Raw genomic sequence first — 18768 nt, forward strand, 5'->3', positions numbered from 1 at the left:
GCAATATTGCATGTAAAAATAATTAAAAGCAGATATAGTTAAACCACAAACCTTATTACAAAAATTTAACACTTATCTTAATTGCCTTCCATAAAAAAAACATATGTAGTATCCAATCAAGTTAAATAGCAAACATTATTGTAGTATTGTACTGTATTGTATTGTATTGTTTGCCTTTGTGTATTGAACCTAACAGGGCGTATTGAATGGTTCGATAAAATATTGTTGCACCCCTAATATGTACTGTGTTGACTTCAAGGTTGCATATCTTTGTTTGATAGCCTAGTCTTCATTGGGTCCAGGAAATTTGCGAGTTATAGCTTGTAAAGGCTTGATTTGTTGCATACTGTGGACAAAATGTTAATCTTTGTCCCTTAGCTCAATACACATATATTATTTCAGAATTGCAAACATGTCTGAAGTAATATCTGACATCATCAACTCAGCCAAACTCAAAAGATCAATTTTTACATTAGTGTAAGCAGTCTGTTAGGTTGGCTTTTCTTTTAGGCTTTTTCCAGTTGAGCAGGGCTCCATGATCTTTGTATCACATCAAACTTCTAATGATGAAATGGATTATGATTGGAAACTTTAAATAGTTCTGGTTATATTGCAATCCATTTTGCAATATTTCATCTTTAATATAGGCTTGAAATTCATATGGGTTGGTCAGAAGTTGCTGTTTATTATTCATTAAACAACTATTACAGAACATCACTTAAGCTTCAGATCAAGGTTTTGATCACAAGTAATATAAACTTGAGTCAATACATTTCAGCCAGTTGCCCAATGAGGATTTTCCTTCATCACATGGATAATGACATTTTTCTCAGATGGTACTCGTCAAAAGTACATTATCTGTATAAGATAAGCAGAGTACCTATTCAATCCTACTTTTTAATTTAAATACCTCTTGTGAATAGCTCTCTAAAGGTATATCATCAGTATACTGCAAACTGTATTACATTGAATATTAAATCAAGTGAAAAACATCTTAAACATGGTTAAAACAGGTTTTACTTCATGTATTATTTCAGTTTGAAATTTATTAATTACAGTAAATGATCATGACAAAAAAAAAAAAAACATTCAAGGACAGTGACAGTTTTTTTATGATAATGATGAATTAACTGAGAATTTCATAACACCCTCATGCAAAAAGTAAAAAATAATTTCTCATAAAATAATAAACAAGGTGTGATGATGCATATCAATCCTAAGTAACAATAGCATAACCTTTTGACACTAAGGGATCATATGTTTTTGTGCACAGTTTTTCCCATGACATGTTTCTTTGTATTTTTCTCTGGCTTGATTAATATTATGAAACATTTAGGTGCAAAAATGCAAAGTAATAAACCAAATGCTGAAGACAAAATAGCAAATATTTCAACAGCTACAGTGAACTTTCCAGGAGAGCTGACATATGCTGGGATAAAGGTAATCCAGACAGCACAGAATATCAGCATGCTAAATGTAATAAATTTGGCTTCATTAAAGTTATCAGGCAAGTTTCTTGCTAGAAATGCCAGGACCAAACATATTATCGCAAGGATTCCTATGTACCCCAACACTGCATAGAAAGCAGCTTCAGAGCCTGTGTTACATTCTAAAATGATCTTCTTATTGCTGTATTTGAAAACCATGTCTGGGAAAGGAGGTTTTAAGGTAAGCCACAACACACATATCACTATCTGAATCAAGGTGCAGAAGCAAACAATGATCCTTTGCTGTGCAGGACCAAACTTTCCTGCAACTTTGTTGCCAGGAATTGTGGCTTTGAAAGCCGTAACAACAACAATAGTTTTTCCTAAAACACAGGAAATACAAAGTGCAAATGTCACACCGAAAGCTGTGTGGCGCAGCATGCATGTCCAGACTGTGGGTCTGCCTAGGAAAGTGAGGGGGCAGAGAAAACACAAAAAAAGGGAAAACAACAGGAAACAGCTGAGTTCAGAGTTGCTGGCCTTGATCACAGGAGTTTCTCTGTAGCAAAGAAATACCATCATTGTAGCCAGAGTCAGGGAGGCCCCTAGCAGGGATACAATTGTGATAGCTATTCCCATCGGCTCGTGATATGTCAGGAACTCAATCATTTTAGGAATGCACTCATCTTTAATTTCATTGGACCAGTACTCCTGTGGACAGGGTGTGCAGTCAGTTGCACCTGTTAAACGTGAACCGAGAGAATAAGATTAGTGTCTGACCTTTGAGGAAAATATGTGATATTGGACTTGCAGTAACACTAACAATAATATTTTCAACATGATTAACATGTTATAAATTCAGATGAAATACATGCTATAATATAGGATCATCATTGTTGGTTTTTGGCATGCTTTTGCTACCTGTTGAGTTGGCTATAGTTCCATCAGCACATGTGATACAGTCAAAACAGCAGGTGGGTTTTCCCTTTATTTGAGCTTTTCTGGTTCCTGCTGGACAAACATTAGAGCACACCGATGTCGGAACCTGAGAAAAAGATTTAAGAATGTAACAATTGTGCAGCTATATTCAGTTAATCTACATCCAAACAGTACACAGGGCTCAAAGTCTGCAAGCTAATTGTATGGAAAATAGCTTCAACAATTACCATTTTCCCCGTCCTCCACACAATTTCTTCCTCCTGAATGCTGAGCCTATAATTGCCATTAGCATCAGAGGCATAACGACCCAGTGTGACATGTTGCACTTGCCCATCTATCAGCTGCCAGTTAATAATATCATAGGAAGCAGGAGGGTCACCATTTACATCAAAAAACACATTATCACCAAACTGATTCCTGAAATTCACTCTGTATAGTTGATCAGTGACCTGAGAAAAGGAACACATTTTGTTTCTTCTGTATCAGTGTTATGTAAACAAGATGACTTCCATACACTTTCTATATTTCAAGACAATAGGAGGTATTGGGGATTTCACTTGCACTATTTCTCACCTGTTTGGGCTGAATTTCAGATGTATTCAAACATGGCCTCACCATCTTTTCTCCAACTGGTTGGCAGAATAACAGCTGATGGAGGGCATGTGCAATGGCATAAACTGCTTTATACACATTATAGGACACTCTGAGCTGTGTGACATTGAAGAACACATCCTGTGAATGTATTAATGTCTCATTGCCTGTGCATAAGTCATCCTTCACCCCAGTACCTGTGTTTTCCCCTTGAAGTCTACAGCCGACCATAATCTCCCAGAAATTCTTCACAAAGGCTGCACTTGGATCAGTATAAGGATTTATGCCTGTAAGAAATGGTTTTAGATTTGGAATAGCCATCTTCTGCACCACAAATCCTAGGGCTCCACCAAAAGCTTGGTAGATTTCAGGTGTGGAAGGTCGAGGTGCCGTTATCCAGGCCTCACTGGCAATCCACTGAATGCCTGTAATGTTCTGTTTCACAACCTCTTTCATCAAAGGGTAAAAGTCACCCTCTGGAACGAAAGCCAGGATGACTTTGACAGTTGACTTCTTAATCATTTCCACAACATCCAGAATTTTATCCATGGTGTATGTGCGTAGAACTGTCCCAACAAACGCAACACAAACCCCCAGCTTTTTAACCTCCTCAGTAAAAGCCAGGATCCCATTTCGCCCGTAGTCATTGTCGGACTGTATGGCTCCAATCCACAGCCAGCCAAAATGCTTTACAAGTGCTGCCAAAGCTTTTGCCTGAAAGTAGTCACTGGGGATTGTTCTAAAAAATGAAGGATATTTAGCTCTGTCACTCAGGCAGACACATGTTGAGAAGTAACTTACCTAAAAAGAGAACACCAAAAGAAGTCTGAAAAGAAACTCTCAAAACAAGCATTGAAAAGCATCAAATATCACAGAACATTCATGCAATAGAACCTCTAATTAATCTCTTACTATTGGCACTTGAAATGGTCCGAGAGTACCAGCCACAGCTAAAGACTGAGATGATCCTGACTCTGCTATCAATGCAGATATAGCCGGAGGACAAGGGGAAGCAAAATCTATCTCCTCTGGTCTACTAGCCAGTGTTAGTGCAGCACGTAATGTATTTGTAGGAGAGGAACAAGAGTTAAGGATCCTATAGCCAAGAGATATGTTTGGCAGGAGAGCAGGATCATTGTTGATTTCTTCAATTGCAAATATCATCACTTGGGTCCACCGAAAAGCTCTCATGTAAAATCTAAAAAGATTTTGTTGATTTGAAACAGGTTGTAAGATTACAAAGCTGATGCTGTACATGTATAAACATGAAAAGGGAAAAAGCAGATACATTACCCTGTACACTTCACTCGGGGTGGCTCAGCCTCAAATGTCCAAGTTGCACTCATATCTTTTTTGATAACTGGGAAAATCCCCCCAATCATAATGTCTCCCTGCTTGAACAAACTTGGCATGTTAAATCTACCTAGCAGCTCACAGCCTGAAACTGTGTTCAGGTAGAGAACAAACAGAAATGAGATAATAGCTCTCTGCAGCTCCTGCATGTTTTTTTTTTCTTAGAAGTGAATAGGACATAGCTCTTAAATAACTGTACAGATACAGGTACACATGCGCTCTTCATCAAAGGGTGTTTTTTTTCCCACAGGGCACGGAGATCTAAGATAGGGATGGGTTAAGGAAAGTGCTTCCCTGTTTGAAAAAAAAAATAAAATAAAGTATTGCTGTAAACATATTGCAAGCTTGGTGCTGCTTGCCACTAACCTTGACTTGAAAAGCAAGTAACTTCAAAAATAGAAAACAAGGGGGGAAAAAAACAAGAAAAATCATGCACATTGCTGTCTTTTATTTGATGTGGATATGAATCAAATTATTTCAATCACAGATTATCTACTTAGATAAAACTAAAGAAGTGAATATACACCTGTGTCCATCCATTTTCCCTCCAAAGTGCTATATTGTAAGTCTGAAACCCGAAAGAAAACAGCAAAGATAACATGATGAAAAGATTAAAATTCAAGTACATTACATCTGTTGATGAAGACATCATATTGTAAGTAAGTAATTTAAATTAAATGTATTTGTGTTGTCATATTAAAGATTCATTCTGGAATTGCAATTACGCAGAAACCTTTTTTTAAATTACTCATTCCATATCGACTCACCTCGCCATTCCAGCTCATCTAATGGATTTTCTTGAAAAAATTCAAGTTAAAACTTCAAGATCATTCATGGGAAGTTGCAAAATCTTAGCTGCACTTAAAATATTCTTTAGTAAGGAATTTTTTTGAATTTTTAGCCCTTTTTTTATGGGAAGTTGCAAAATCCTAGCTGTGCTTACAATATTTTTAACAAGGATTTTTTTTTTATCTTTAGCCCTTTTTTTTCAAACAGAGAAGCACATTCCTTAACCCATCCCTTGTCTACCCATCTAAGATCTCCGTGCACTGTGGGAAATTAATCACAAATATTTCCTGAACATTTGATAACCCCCAAGGATAATTTGCAACACATATTAATTTAGATCATTGTTGAAGAGTGCTCACAGTATTCAAATCAGTAACAATAGATCATATTTTACCTGCACGAAGGATGTGCATGTATCACATGGGTTTCTCAAGTAATCCCAAAAATTTCAGATAGATATCTCTATGACTTAAACATTGGTATTTGCACGGGTTTCGCATGTAATCCCATAGGTTTCACATGGGTATTTACATGGGTTTTACATGCAATGCTATGGGTTTCACATCCAATCCCATGGATTTCACATGTAATCCCATAGGTTTCACTTGGACATTTACATGGTCTTCACATATTGTACCATGAAAATTTTCCAAAACTATGTTTCCCATATGCAAAGCATATGTTTCAATCGTGCAAAGCACATGTACCTAATCCACATATTTCACAAGTGTTTTTAAAATGTTTTCACCTTTCCCATGTGCAAAATCCCACGGACACATAATCACACGTGACCACATGTATTTTTTGCAAATGGGAACATGGGAAATTTATGTTTTTGTTTCTGTAACGGCATTCAATTCAATACAGTCGTTACCTTGATGATTTAAATGTTTACATGTGCAAGGTTTCATTGTATTTATTCTTTGTCTATTTGTTTACATTTATATATATATATATATATATATATTTTTTTTTTTTTTTTTTTTTTTGATACCCATTGAGCCTGTTTTTCATTGGGTTCAGCAAATTTCTAGTTACAGCTTGTAATGGCTTGGTTTGTTGCATAATAATTTAAGACAAAATAATAATATTGGTTCCCAAGTGCAATACACATATATTATTTCAGAATTCCAAACTTGTCTGAGGTAATTTCTGACATCATCAACTCAGCCAAAATTTGAAAATGAACTTTTTCATTCATGTCAGCAGTCTGTTCCAGTTAGGTCAGGTAGGAGGGCTCAAGCATCATCACTATCAAATCAAACTGCTTGAAGATTAAATTAATTATGATTGCATACTCATAACTACTTCTGGTTACACTGTTATCCATTTAGCAATATTCTGTTGTTAATTTTGGCCTGAAATTCATAGGGGTTGATCAGAAATTGCTAACTTACTAAACATTTTAGAGAACAACCCTTAATAATAATAACATGATCATGATAATATCTGGATGATCATGGGATTTAATTTTGAGGGAAAATGTTCACATATGAAAGCAAGTTCTTTTAATTACACAAACACAAATACACAATTTTTAAAAACACAAACATTCTCAGTTCCAGATGTTTGATTTTGTTTATATTGACAAATATACTTAAAACAAAACGATCAAGTTATTATACTAAACAGTTCTAATGGTAAGTCATCAATTTGTTTGTTTAATATTATGTACAGTACATTTAATTATTTGAAGTCTCTCCCCAAAATAGAACCAACTAATCTTCTTATCACATTTTTTTTCTGTACATGGCCTAATTGACAGCTACAGCTTAGATGTTTCACAACAACATCATGCAAACAGTAATATTTATGTTATGAAATATCAAGTAATATTTCCCATCTATGGTTTTCACCTACAGTATAGTATATCTTGTGCATCTTAATGTCATATTATGATGTTTACAACATTTATTAATTATCAGACTGCGAGATGCAACTTTGAATAATATAACATCCATAAAATCTTGCTATACTCATATACTAGTACACAGTATATTATTTAAATGTTTTAGATAAAAATAGCATAATCTCTTCTTGAAATTATGAGATCATATTTTTTTGTTCATAGTTTTTCCCATGACATGTTTCTTTGTATTTTTCTCCGGCTTGATCAATATTATGAAACATTTAGGTGCAAAAATACTAAGCAATAAACCAAATGCTGAAGACAAAATTGCAAATATTTCAACAGCTACAGTGAACTTTCCAGGAGAGCTGACATATGCTGGGATAAAGGTAATCCAGACAGCACAGAATATCAGCATGCTAAATGTAATAAATTTGGCTTCATTAAAGTTATCAGGCAACTTTCTTGCTAGAAATGCCAGGACCAAACATATTATCGCAAGCATTCCTATGTACCCCAGCACTGCATAGAAAGCAGCTTCAGAGCCTGTGTTACATTCTAAAATGATCTTCTTATTGCTGTATTTGAAAACCATGTCTGGGAAAGGAGGTTTTAAGGTAAGCCACAACACACATATCACTATCTGAATCAAGGTGCAGAAGCAAACAATGATCCTTTGCTGTGCAGGACCAAACTTTCCTGCAACTTTGTTGCCAGGAATTGTGGCTTTGAAAGCCGTAACAACAACAATAGTTTTTCCCAAAATACAGGAAATACAAAGTGCAAATGTCACACCGAAAGCTGTGTGGCGCAGCATGCACGTCCAGACTGTGGGTCTGCCTAGGAAAGTGAGGGGGCAGAGAAAACACAAAAAAAGGGAAAACAACAGGAAACAGCTGAGTTCAGAGTTGCTGGCCTTGATCACAGGAGTTTCTCTGTAGCAAAGAAATACCATCATTGTAGCCAGAGTCAGGGAGGCCCCTAACAGGGATACAATTGTGATAGCTATTCCCATCGGCTCGTGATATGTCAGGAACTCAATCATTTTAGGAATGCACTCATCTTTAATTTCATTGGACCAGTATTCCTGTGGACAGGGTGTGCAGTCAGTTGCACCTGTTAAACATGAACCGAGAGAATAAGATTAGTGTCTGACCTTTGAGGAAAATATGTGATTTTGGACTTTCAGTAACACTAACAATAATATTTTCAACATGATTAACATGATATAAATTCAGATGAAATACATGCTATAATATAGGATCATCATTGTTGGTTTTTGGCATGCTTTTGCTACCTGTTGAGTTGGCTATAGTTCCATCAGCACATGTGATACAGTCAAAACAGCAGGTGGGTTTTCCCTTTATTTGAGCTTTTCTGGTTCCTGCTGGACAAACATTAGAGCACACCGATGTCGGAACCTGAGAAAAAGATTTAAGAATGTAACAATTGTGCAGCTATATTCAGTTAATCTTACATCCAAACAGGACACAGGGCTCAAAGTCTACAAGCTAATTTAATAAAAAAAAAAAGCTTCCACAATTACCATTTTCCCCGTCCTCCACACAATTTCTTTCTCCTGAATGCTGAGCCTGTAATTGCCATTAGCATCAGAGGCAAAATGACCAAGTGTGACATGTTGCACTTGCCCATCTATCAGCTGCCAGTTAATAATATCATAAGAAGCAGGAGGGTCACCATTTACATCAAAAAACACATTATCCCCAAACTGATTCCTGAAATTCACTCTTTGTAGTTGATCAGTGACCTGAGAAAGGGAACACATTTTGTTTCTTCTGTATCAGTGTTATGTAAACAAGATGACTTCCATACACTTTGTTTATTTCAAGACAATAGGAGGTACTGAGGATTTTACTTGCACTATTTCTCACCTGTTTGGGCTGAATTTCAGATGTATTCAAACACGGCCTCACTATCTTTTCTCCAACTGGTTGGCAGAATAACAGCTGATGGAGGGCATGTGCAATGGCATAAACTGCTTTATACACATTATAGGACACTCTGAGCTCTCTGACATTGAAGAACACATCCTGGTAATTCATCAATGTCTCATTGCCCGTGCATATTTTATTCATCGCCTCAGTAGCCATGAGTTCTCCTTGTGAAACAGGTCTACAGCCGACCATGATTTCCCAAAAATCTCTCACAAAGGCTGCACTTGGATCAGTATAAGGATTTATGCCTGTAAGAAATGGTTTTAGATTTGGAATAGCCATCTTCTGCACCACAAATCCTAGGGCTCCACCAAAAGCTTGGTAGATCTCAGGTGTAGAGGGTTGAATTGCTGTTATCCAGGCCTCACTGGCAATCCACTGAATGCCTGTAATGTTCTGTTTCACAACCTCTTTCATCAACGGGTAAAAGTCACCCTCTGGAACAAAAGCCAGGATGACTTTGACAGTTGACTGTTTGATCATTTCCACAACATCCAGGATCTTATCCTTAGAGTATGTACGCAGAACTGTCCCAACAAATGCCACACAAACCCCCAGTTTTTTAACCTCCTCAGTAAAAGCCAGGATCCCATTTCGGCCATAATCATTGTCGGACTGTATGGCTCCAATCCACTGCCAGCCAAAATGCTTGACAAGTGCTGCCAAAGCTTTTGCCTGGAAGTAGTCGCTGGGGATTGTCCTAAAAAACGTAGGATATTTAGCTCTGTCACTCAGGCAGGCACATGTTGAGAAGTAACTTACCTAAAAAGAGAACACCGAAAGAAGTCTGAAAAGAAACCCTCAAAACAAGCACTGAAAAGCATCAAATATCACAGAACATTCATACAATAGAACCTGTAATTAATCTCTTACTATTGGCACTTGAAATGGTCCAAGAGTTCCAGCCACAGCTAAAGACTGAGATGATCCTGCCTCTGCTATCAGGGCAGATATAGCTGGAGGACAAGGGGAAGTCAAATGTATCTCCTCTGGTCTACTAGCCAGTGTTAGTGCAGCACGTAATGTATTTGTAGGAGAGGAACAAGAGTTAAGGATCCTATAGCCAAGAGATATGTTTGGCAGGAGAGCAGGATCATTGTTGATTTCTTCAATTGCAAATATCATCACTTGGGTCCACCGAAAAGCTCGCACGTCAAATCTAAAAAGGTTTTGTTGATTTGAAACAGGTTGTAAGATTACAAAGCTGATGCTGTACATGTATAGACATCACAAGGGAAAAAGACGATATATTACCGTGCACACTTCACTCCAGGTGGCTCACCCTCGAATGTCCAAGTGCTACTTATATCTTTGTTGAAAACTGGGAAAATCCCTCCAATCATAATGTGTCCCTGCTTGAACAAACTTGGCATGTTAAATCTACCCAACAGTTCACAGCCTGAAACTGTGTTCAGGTAGAGAACAAACAGAGATAAGATAAAAGCTCTCTGCGGCTCATGCATGTTTGCGTGGCATTTTGTTAAAGAGATGGAGGACAGAGTTCTTAAAACAACTGTGTCAGATACGGGTTCACATGCTCTCTTCATAAAAAGTTGATCTATTTCCCACAGGGCACTGTAATCTCAGATGGGTAGGTAAGGGATGGGTTAAGGTAATGTGCTTCCCTTTTTGAAAAAAAAAAGAAACTGGAGTACACCATTTTCAGACCTGGTGCTGCTTGCCACTAACCCTAACCAACAAATTAATTATAGCAGTCAAATTTACATGCCTGAGCCCATGGACATTGATTGGCACCAGTGTGTCAGAGGTGGGTATAAGTACAGTAAATGTAAGAAAAACAGTAAAAATAGTCATCAAAAAAATTGCTTGAGATAGAATTCCTATTTATTGAAATTACTTGAAGAGCGAATAAGTTCAGAAATAAATAAACAAGGAAAACATGAGCACATTACTGTTGTTTATTTGATGTAAGTATGACTGGAATTAATTTAATCACAGATGATCTTCCTCAGGTTAAGAGAAGGAGGTGAAAATACACCTATATACATACCTATACATTTTCCCACATTGGCTTTTTCCACCTCAGATTGCAATTACCATTGTTGGCTGATTTGAAATGGCAGATTTGACCATTTCCAAAGTTTCTCTATAGTGTTTGAAAAAATGGTTATCAACATTGACTGTAAATGGTCAAAATAAACACATGGATAATTTTCTTCACAACAAACATTTGTCAATTATTTTTTACCCATTATAGCCTTTTAGGCATACAATATTTGATAGCCAGCACAGCAATAAAAATGATTGGTTAAGAACTTACTCTACAGGTAAACATGGTTTTGAGCAAGAAAGGGAAAGCATGGTAGAGGATGGAGCCACATTCATAATTGTATTCATAACCCTTGTCTAGAATTTGCAAGCCATGCCTGTGGATGTGTAAACCGTGTGCACAGATCTGCAGTTCATGCACATAAATTGTTTACAAATCCAGTGTTTAGGCCTATTTATTTTGCCCTAAATAATCCATATTAACATTCATACAGAGAATAAATAGCATTTTAGGATTATATAAAAGTGGAGCACATCTAAAATAATAAATTATAAAAGATCTGAAATCATAAGAAAATTACATTGGTTAACATTAAATACTCTGGCATTTCCTTTTATCATTGTGTTAAAAGTGGGTTGGCAGTGGGTCAGTGATGGTCTGGGGAGGCATATCCTTGGAGGGTCGCACTATTAGCTATGACCTCCATGTCATAGTTAATGGTACTCTGACTGCTGTAGGGTACTGGTATAAATTCCTGAGAGCAATTGTCAGACCTTATGCTGGGCAGGACAATGCCCGACCTCATGTATGAAGGCATTCCTGATGAAGGCATTGATGCCATTAATTGGCCCTCTTCTTCCCCTGACCTAAATCCAATTGGGCCCCTATGGGACGTTACAGGCACTACACCATACACACTACTGAGCCACATTATGAGTTGCTGTGATATATTTCCGCATGTTGGATCAGCCCGGGATTTCAAGTGACTTTAAATCCAGCTCTCAGTGGGTTGATGATTTTGGTTTAAACTTAATGTTGTTACGTCGTTTTGTTCTCGACAAATTATACAATGTACATCAGTAAAGATTTTCAACTTGAATAATTTGTTCATCAAGATCTGATGTGCGATTCCCTTAATTTTGTTGAGCAGTGTATATATGTATACACACACATACACACATCATGACATTTGTTCTCCTCACAGTCAGGGATCACTGGGTCTTTGTGTCTCTGTGCACTCAACACAATAATTTAGTTTCTTCGTAGATTCCTGTGATCGGTCCGCTATAGTTTATAAACTATGTATACAGATTTGGAAACTGAGTACGGATTTACACATGACTTTTTTTTTTTTCTCCCCTGACTGCATAAGGGCTCCATAGTCTTGTATTATGTACTCTCATCATGTGTAGTCAGTCTGAAAGTATAATAACATCTAATAATGATAACATGTATACATATACTATTTCAAACCTGTTCTACAAGGTGACTAGGAAGAGGGCTAAGAATGGGGATTGTGAAAAGTGAATTTTAGGTTGACTTGTTCATTAGAGTGAGAGGTCTTTGTCGTAGCAGATGTGGTGATGGGTGTTCTTTCGTATCGCCCAGAGGAAACTTTAGTGAGTTCAGATTAATTAAGAAGAGTGCATGCTAAAATGACTCATACATGACCTTTATTATATCTAAAGACTGTTCAGCAATATATGCACCTGTAATTATAACTAACAAAGTAGTTGCGATCTGAACAGAGTGTCTAATTGGTCAGAAGTGACTTCAAGACTTGCAGAGATATGTACAGGGAGTGGCACAGCCCACCCCTGAAATCCTATTGGTCACCTCAGGTACCATTGCCATAATGCAAAACTATGATTGGTTATGTGCTTGGTCAGAGGTGCGACTTTAGTTGTAACAAGTATTTGATGAGGATTTTTGAATGTGCACAGTTTTCTCTTGTATCTAAATTACCTGTGGAGATGCTATTTCTTAAAAAAGTAAAGTATGGAAGTTGTATGTTCATGTTCATGCTGTCTCTCTGTTATGTTGATTGTTAGGTGTATTTATCTTTTAAAAAAGAAAACAATAACAGTGAGTGTGTGTGTGTGTGTGTGTGTGTGTGTGTGTGTGTGTGTGTGCGTGTGTGTGTGTGTGTGTGTGTGTGTGTGTGTGTGTGTGTGTGTGTTGCCATGTGCGCATGCACATACATTGCTGGTGATTTTTTTGTGGTCAAATACTTTGACATGCCAGTCAGATAGCCTGGACACAGCACTTAAGAAGTGAACTCAGGACTACTGTATACACTTCTTCTGCCTTTATGTGTATGCAGAAATGATTGCAAAACCAAAACTTCCAGATCACTGGACCATTTTGGGGGAACTACTGTAAAGGGGTAATTGTTTTGCTGTCCTTGATACTGTTAACACGGTGACATCTGCTGGGCACCACTTGATTCTACATTTATGGACATTATTTACCTACCTATTTTTATTACTTATGTGTTTGTTATATGTATTCTGTATTATTAATGTGACATTAAGGTATATACAATGTGGGAGGGATAAAAAGATAAGGGAAAAATGGTCAGTATGGAAGTTGTCTCTGTCACATTGCGTTGTGTTTTTGCCTGTGAAATTGCTTTCAATAAATAAAGTTAATATGATTCTACATTTATGAAAGGATTCAAACAATCACCTTGTGGAACAGTCATTCATAGTATGCATCATTTCATCCATGTCATCTATCATGTTCAAAATAAAATTTTTAAAAGATGTTATGACGCTTCCACTTTCAGAAACATGATAAAAAAATACAGCTTTTTTCTTTGGTTGATTGTGATGTGGTCATAACCATTCAGGTTTTCAAATGTTTGGCAATTAGTGGTATGATGACACAATACATCAAACCACATGTGCCATAATGTCTTCCTTTAATGTCTCAATAAAATTCATGCAATTTAGCTTGTTACCATTAGCTAGGTAGGTAGCTTTGAGATAGGTAGGCTTATTTAACTAGGCTTGCTTCATCTCCACCTACGCTCCACCTCTTTTCCCATTTTTAATTAGCCGAGAGTGCAGTTCAGTCTTGTACTGACACGATAGCAACAGCCGGAAGCTGGCAACGTTAGCTTTATTTTGGCTCTTCAGAAACCAATGGGTGATGTCACAGTGACTCTGTCCACTATTTTTACTGTCAACGGTTGTCACACTAAGGCCATTAGTATCAGAGGACACTTCTGGATTACAGATTAAAGATTTATTGGTGGTATTTTCCCCATCATATGTTTTTTTGAGTTTTGTTCTGGACTGAAGACAATGATATAACATTTTGGGAAAAAAATGCATGCCAGCAAACCAAAACTGGATGCCAGGATGGCAAATATCTCCACAGCAACAGTGAACTTGCCAGGAGAGCTGACATATGCTGGGATGAATGTGATCCAGACTGCACAGAATATCAGCATGCTAAAGGTGATTAGTTTGGCTTCATTAAAGCTGTCTGGCAGCTTCCTAGCAAGAAAAGCAAGTATAAAACACAACAGAGCAAGAAGTCCAATATAACTCAACACAGCCCAGAATCCGACAGCTGAACCCAGGGCACACTCTAAGATGATCTTTTCTTTATAGTACTTCATGTTCATCTTTGGAAATGGAGGGCTGATTGTCAGCCAAAGGATACAAATCCCAATTTGAATGAGGGTGAAAGTGAAAACACTGAGCCTCTGCTGTGTAGGACCAAACCATTTCATGACATTGCTGCCTGGGAGCGTTGCTCTGAAGGCCATTAAAACCACTATAGTTTTGCAGAGAACACAAGAGATACAGAGGACAAAGGTGATCCCAAATGCTGTGTGTCGCAGCATGCAGGACCACTCAGAGGGCCGGCCGATGAAGGTCAGCGAACACAAGAAACACAGAGTCAAGGAGAAGAGCAGCAGGAAGCTCAGCTCAGAGTTGTTGGCTTTTACAATGGGAGTCTCTTTATGAGCCAAAAAAATTATCGATGTCAGAAGGGATAAAAATACACCGACACAGCTAAATCCAGTTAAAAGTGCCCCCATGACCTCTTTGTAGGAAAGGTATTCAATAGGTTTTGGAAGGCACTGATCTTTCTTTTCATTTGGCCAAAATTCGGGAGGACAGTTCAAACAGTCTGGAGAATCTTTAAAAAGACGGAAATGCATAAATACAACATTTTTGATGTTCTATATTATATTCTATTTCAGTTCTCCTTAATATAATGTATGTAAAATAATTCAATTTTGAAGCCCTTACTCACTTGTATGATTACTTATTGTTCCCTCTGGGCATTCAAAGCAGTCAAAACAGCACACTGGCTTAAACTTGTTTATGGCCTTACGGGTCCCTGGTGGGCACGGTTCTCTGCAGACAGACCTTGGCACCTGATGAGGCAAAACACAGCATACAAAAATCAATAATACAACCAAATGTGTTGTACATCACTGACATTGTAATGTTTACAAAGGTCCTATGAATTTAAGATACTCATTCAGCTGTGAAAGGACTAAGACTAAATAAAATTACATTCTCTACCATTATGAGACCAACTCTCCACCTTCTGTATTCCATATGTGCATAAACTGACAGCCACCAGTACAGAGGGTGGCAAATTACTCTCAGAGAACAAATTACTCTCAGAGAACCTGGGTTATACATACACACTTTCATTCACATTACCTCATTACTGTTTGCTCCCCAAACTATTTTGATGTTGTCTTTTAGTTTGAATGTTTCCCCCGCTGGAAAAGAAGTATCATAATGACCAATATTCACAATCTCAGCAGAGCCATCTTCTGTCATCTGCCAGTTAACTAAGTCATATTGTGCAACTGACTCTCCATTTTCATCAAAGAAAACCTTGGCCCCATTCTGTGTCGTAAAGTTCACATACTTAATATGTTCCAACACCTACAGACAATTAGTGCATTTTAACATACATACAGCTTGCAGGCAAAAGAAAAACCAAAAAGACATTTAGCATTCAAATGGAATCCTGAACGAATACCTAAGATTTATTCATTTTGAGCCAAACACAGAAAATAGAAACCCTAAATACAGCATGAATATACTATGCCAGAATAATAAAGTAGAACTTACTAGCTTCGGCTGAACGTCATTTTTGTTCACACACAGCTTCCCTGTGGTAGGATTTGACCCATTTTTACATTGCAATAATGTATGAAGAGCATATGCTACCAAGTACACAGCTTTGTACACATTATTCTCAGGCCTGAAATGTGTCACATCTGTGTAGTCACTGGAGACTGTCCTGAGATCTTCTGTGCCAGTGCACATAGCAGAGGTATTTGATGGAGAGAAGCTGCAGTCAAAGAATTTCTCCCAGTAAGCTTTAATTATATCACTCTGTGGTTCATCAGAAGGTTTCAAGCTGAGTAAGAATTCACCAAGACCTGGTATGGATGCCTGAGGCAGGGCAAAGCCCATTGCCCCCTGTAAAATGTCTTTTCTCTCAACAGAAGCCAGGTCTGCTTGTGTGATCCAAGACTCACTGCCAAGCCACTGTTTTCCAGTTATGTTATAATTCTCCATTTTGGACAGGAACAATTTAGTGAAAGACAAGGACATAAACAACAGGACCACCTTTGACGAAGAATTCCTTAGTGTCTCTACAATAGCATCCAACTTGGATTGGATGAGTGGAGATGTCATAGAGAAAGGTAATCTGTATTCAACGCATATGCCCATTTTCATTGCTTCCTTGGTGAATTCAGCTGTACCTTGGTCTGCGTACAAGTCTTCAGAAAAAACAATCCCCAACCAGCGCCAGTCAAAGTATTTCATAAACTGCATCAGAGCAGTGATTTGGAAACGGTCACTTGGCACAGTTCTGAAGAACGTGGGGTATAGTCTTTTGTCACTCAAACAAGCACAGGTTGAAAAATGGCTTACCTTTAAAGAGCAAAAAATATGTTAAATACAATAAATCTGTATTACCTAAAGATGCAAATAAAAAATATCAATACAACAGTGAAAACTGGACAATTTACATTTTGTTTTGTTTTGTTTTGTTTTTTTCTGAATAAGATCTTGTCACCTGTGGAATGGACAGCGGGCTTAGTATGATGTTTATGTCTTTACTCAGTCCAGAGGATGAATGGCCTAAGAGAGCCTGAATCTGACCAGTGCAGCCCTTTGAATTTCCCCCATTTACAGCTTCTACTGCTGCTCTTATCAGGTTTTCATCCCCACAGCCATCGTACAGCCTATAGCCCAGACTCACTCCGGGGAGGAGCTTTTTATCTCCATTGATCTCCTCCACAGTAAAAATCACTGTCCGGGCAAACTTCAATTCCCTGTCATGCCAACTGCAAAGACAGTGTCTGTAATTACAGCTCATCATTTCAGATCACATAAAACATGTTACTTTTCTCTAACATTGTATACAGTGTTTTACATATTTATAGCATAGTCACTTACTTTTTGCAGTATGTATATGGAAGTGTCTGGTAGCCATTATCTACCAGTATGCTTGTCCTACTCAAAGAGAAAACTCCACCAATGATAAGATCACCTTCTTTTGAAAATTCCATGAACCCTGTCTGTCCAATTACTTTGCAAGTTTGTTTCTCTGCGTTTGTCTTTGCCAACAGAGCGAAAAACATAATAGTGATCCAACCCATCATGAGGCACCCTCCCCTTCCCTTAAGCAATTCTGACCTGGGAGCTGATCTTTATAACTTTTTATGCCACAAGAAAATCACCAGCACCAAAGATGATTTTTTTATGCATCACTGCACTTGTAAGAAATGTATCCTGGTGACTTACATGTTGCAAACAAATGGCCTTTTAAGGTGGTTAATTACAGAAAATCTTGTGGAAACACTTGTACGTTTCATTTTTTCTGGATATGGTATAACCAGTATCAAAATTACAAGTAAATTACTACTTACATGAAGAAAATACATTTTTATTCATGTAGTACCCTATTAACTAATAGGAATGCTTGATTAAATGCAACCCCAAAACTATTAGGGTCACGCAAGTACACCAACTATAAAAGATATGAACTATTTAAAGTATTATTTGGAATTAATGAGAGATAGAGAAGAATTTTCAGTCTCTTCCAGATGTAAAGAGTTTCTGCTGTCCTGGTGTCAATGGGTAGCTATTGCCACCATTGTGGACAGCAAACAGATATGATTTTGTTGAGCAATAGATGGGCCACTCTCAGAGGAAGGATGTACCAAACAGCTTGGCAATAGCAGAGCGTAGTGGACAGGGTGGAATGTTTGGTTTGACCATATACTGTATGTAGATTAGGCCTGAGCAATACATAGTAAGGCAGGCAAGAACTAATGTCTGGAAACTGATTCAAGCAGTTGCTTGTAGCTAGTGCAGGTAGGGCTGTGAATCTTTGGGTGTCTCACGATTCGATTCGATTCGATTCGATTCGATTCCTGGACCAGGACCAGGAGTTGCGTTGCGTCCTTTGTGAGGAAAGACCGGATCCTGCGGATGTTGACTTCACTGCCATGTGAAGGTTAGGGACAAGACCTGTGAAGTGGTAGACCAGAGTAGTGGTTCCCTTATCCACAAAAGAGGACCAGAGGGTGTGCTCCAATTATCTGTTTATCCCTAAGAAGGTTTATTCTAACTGAATGTGAAGTGGTTGAGGTGAGGGTCAGCACCTCCAAGTCTGAGGCAGTGATTCTCTGCCAAAAAATGGTGGATTCCCCCCTCCAGTTTGGGGGTGAGCTCCTGCCGCAAGCAAAGGAGTCTAAGTATCTTGGGGTCGTTTTCACGCGTGATGGAAAATATGTATTTATGATGCATTAATGGTCAGTAATACATGCACCTGAAAATAACACTTGAGTTTCAA

At 37.9% G+C, this 18768-nt stretch overlaps 3 protein-coding genes across 3 annotated transcripts; all 3 read right to left on the reverse strand.

The window, feature by feature from the left end:
• Positions 1-1253: 1253 nt before the first annotated feature.
• Positions 1254-4459, reverse strand: LOC311255821 (extracellular calcium-sensing receptor-like; the record flags this gene model as incomplete). Its single annotated transcript, XM_084350471.1, has 6 exons — positions 1254-2167; positions 2349-2472; positions 2594-2815; positions 2940-3758; positions 3870-4155; positions 4251-4459. 6 exons carry the CDS (start codon positions 4457-4459, stop codon positions 1254-1256), a joined length of 2574 nt encoding a protein of 857 aa, XP_084206597.1.
• Positions 4460-7150: 2691 nt separating this feature from the next.
• LOC311255822 (extracellular calcium-sensing receptor-like) lies at positions 7151-10366 on the reverse strand (the record flags this gene model as incomplete). Its single annotated transcript, XM_084350472.1, has 6 exons — positions 7151-8064; positions 8246-8369; positions 8495-8716; positions 8841-9665; positions 9777-10062; positions 10158-10366. 6 exons carry the CDS (start codon positions 10364-10366, stop codon positions 7151-7153), a joined length of 2580 nt encoding a protein of 859 aa, XP_084206598.1.
• A 3789-nt stretch (positions 10367-14155) lies between these two features.
• Positions 14156-17569, reverse strand: LOC311255823 (extracellular calcium-sensing receptor-like; the record flags this gene model as incomplete). The annotated part of the gene is made up of 6 exons (XM_084350473.1): positions 14156-15069; positions 15187-15310; positions 15606-15836; positions 16026-16838; positions 16984-17254; positions 17367-17569. The coding sequence occupies 6 exons, from the start codon at positions 17567-17569 to the stop codon at positions 14156-14158; spliced, it is 2556 nt and encodes an 851-aa protein (XP_084206599.1).
• Positions 17570-18768: the final 1199 nt, after the last annotated feature.

This window comes from Pagrus pagrus (assembly GCF_965226575.1).
Source record: "Pagrus pagrus genome assembly, chromosome: 4".
Taxonomy (NCBI): Eukaryota; Metazoa; Chordata; class Actinopteri; order Spariformes; family Sparidae; genus Pagrus; species Pagrus pagrus.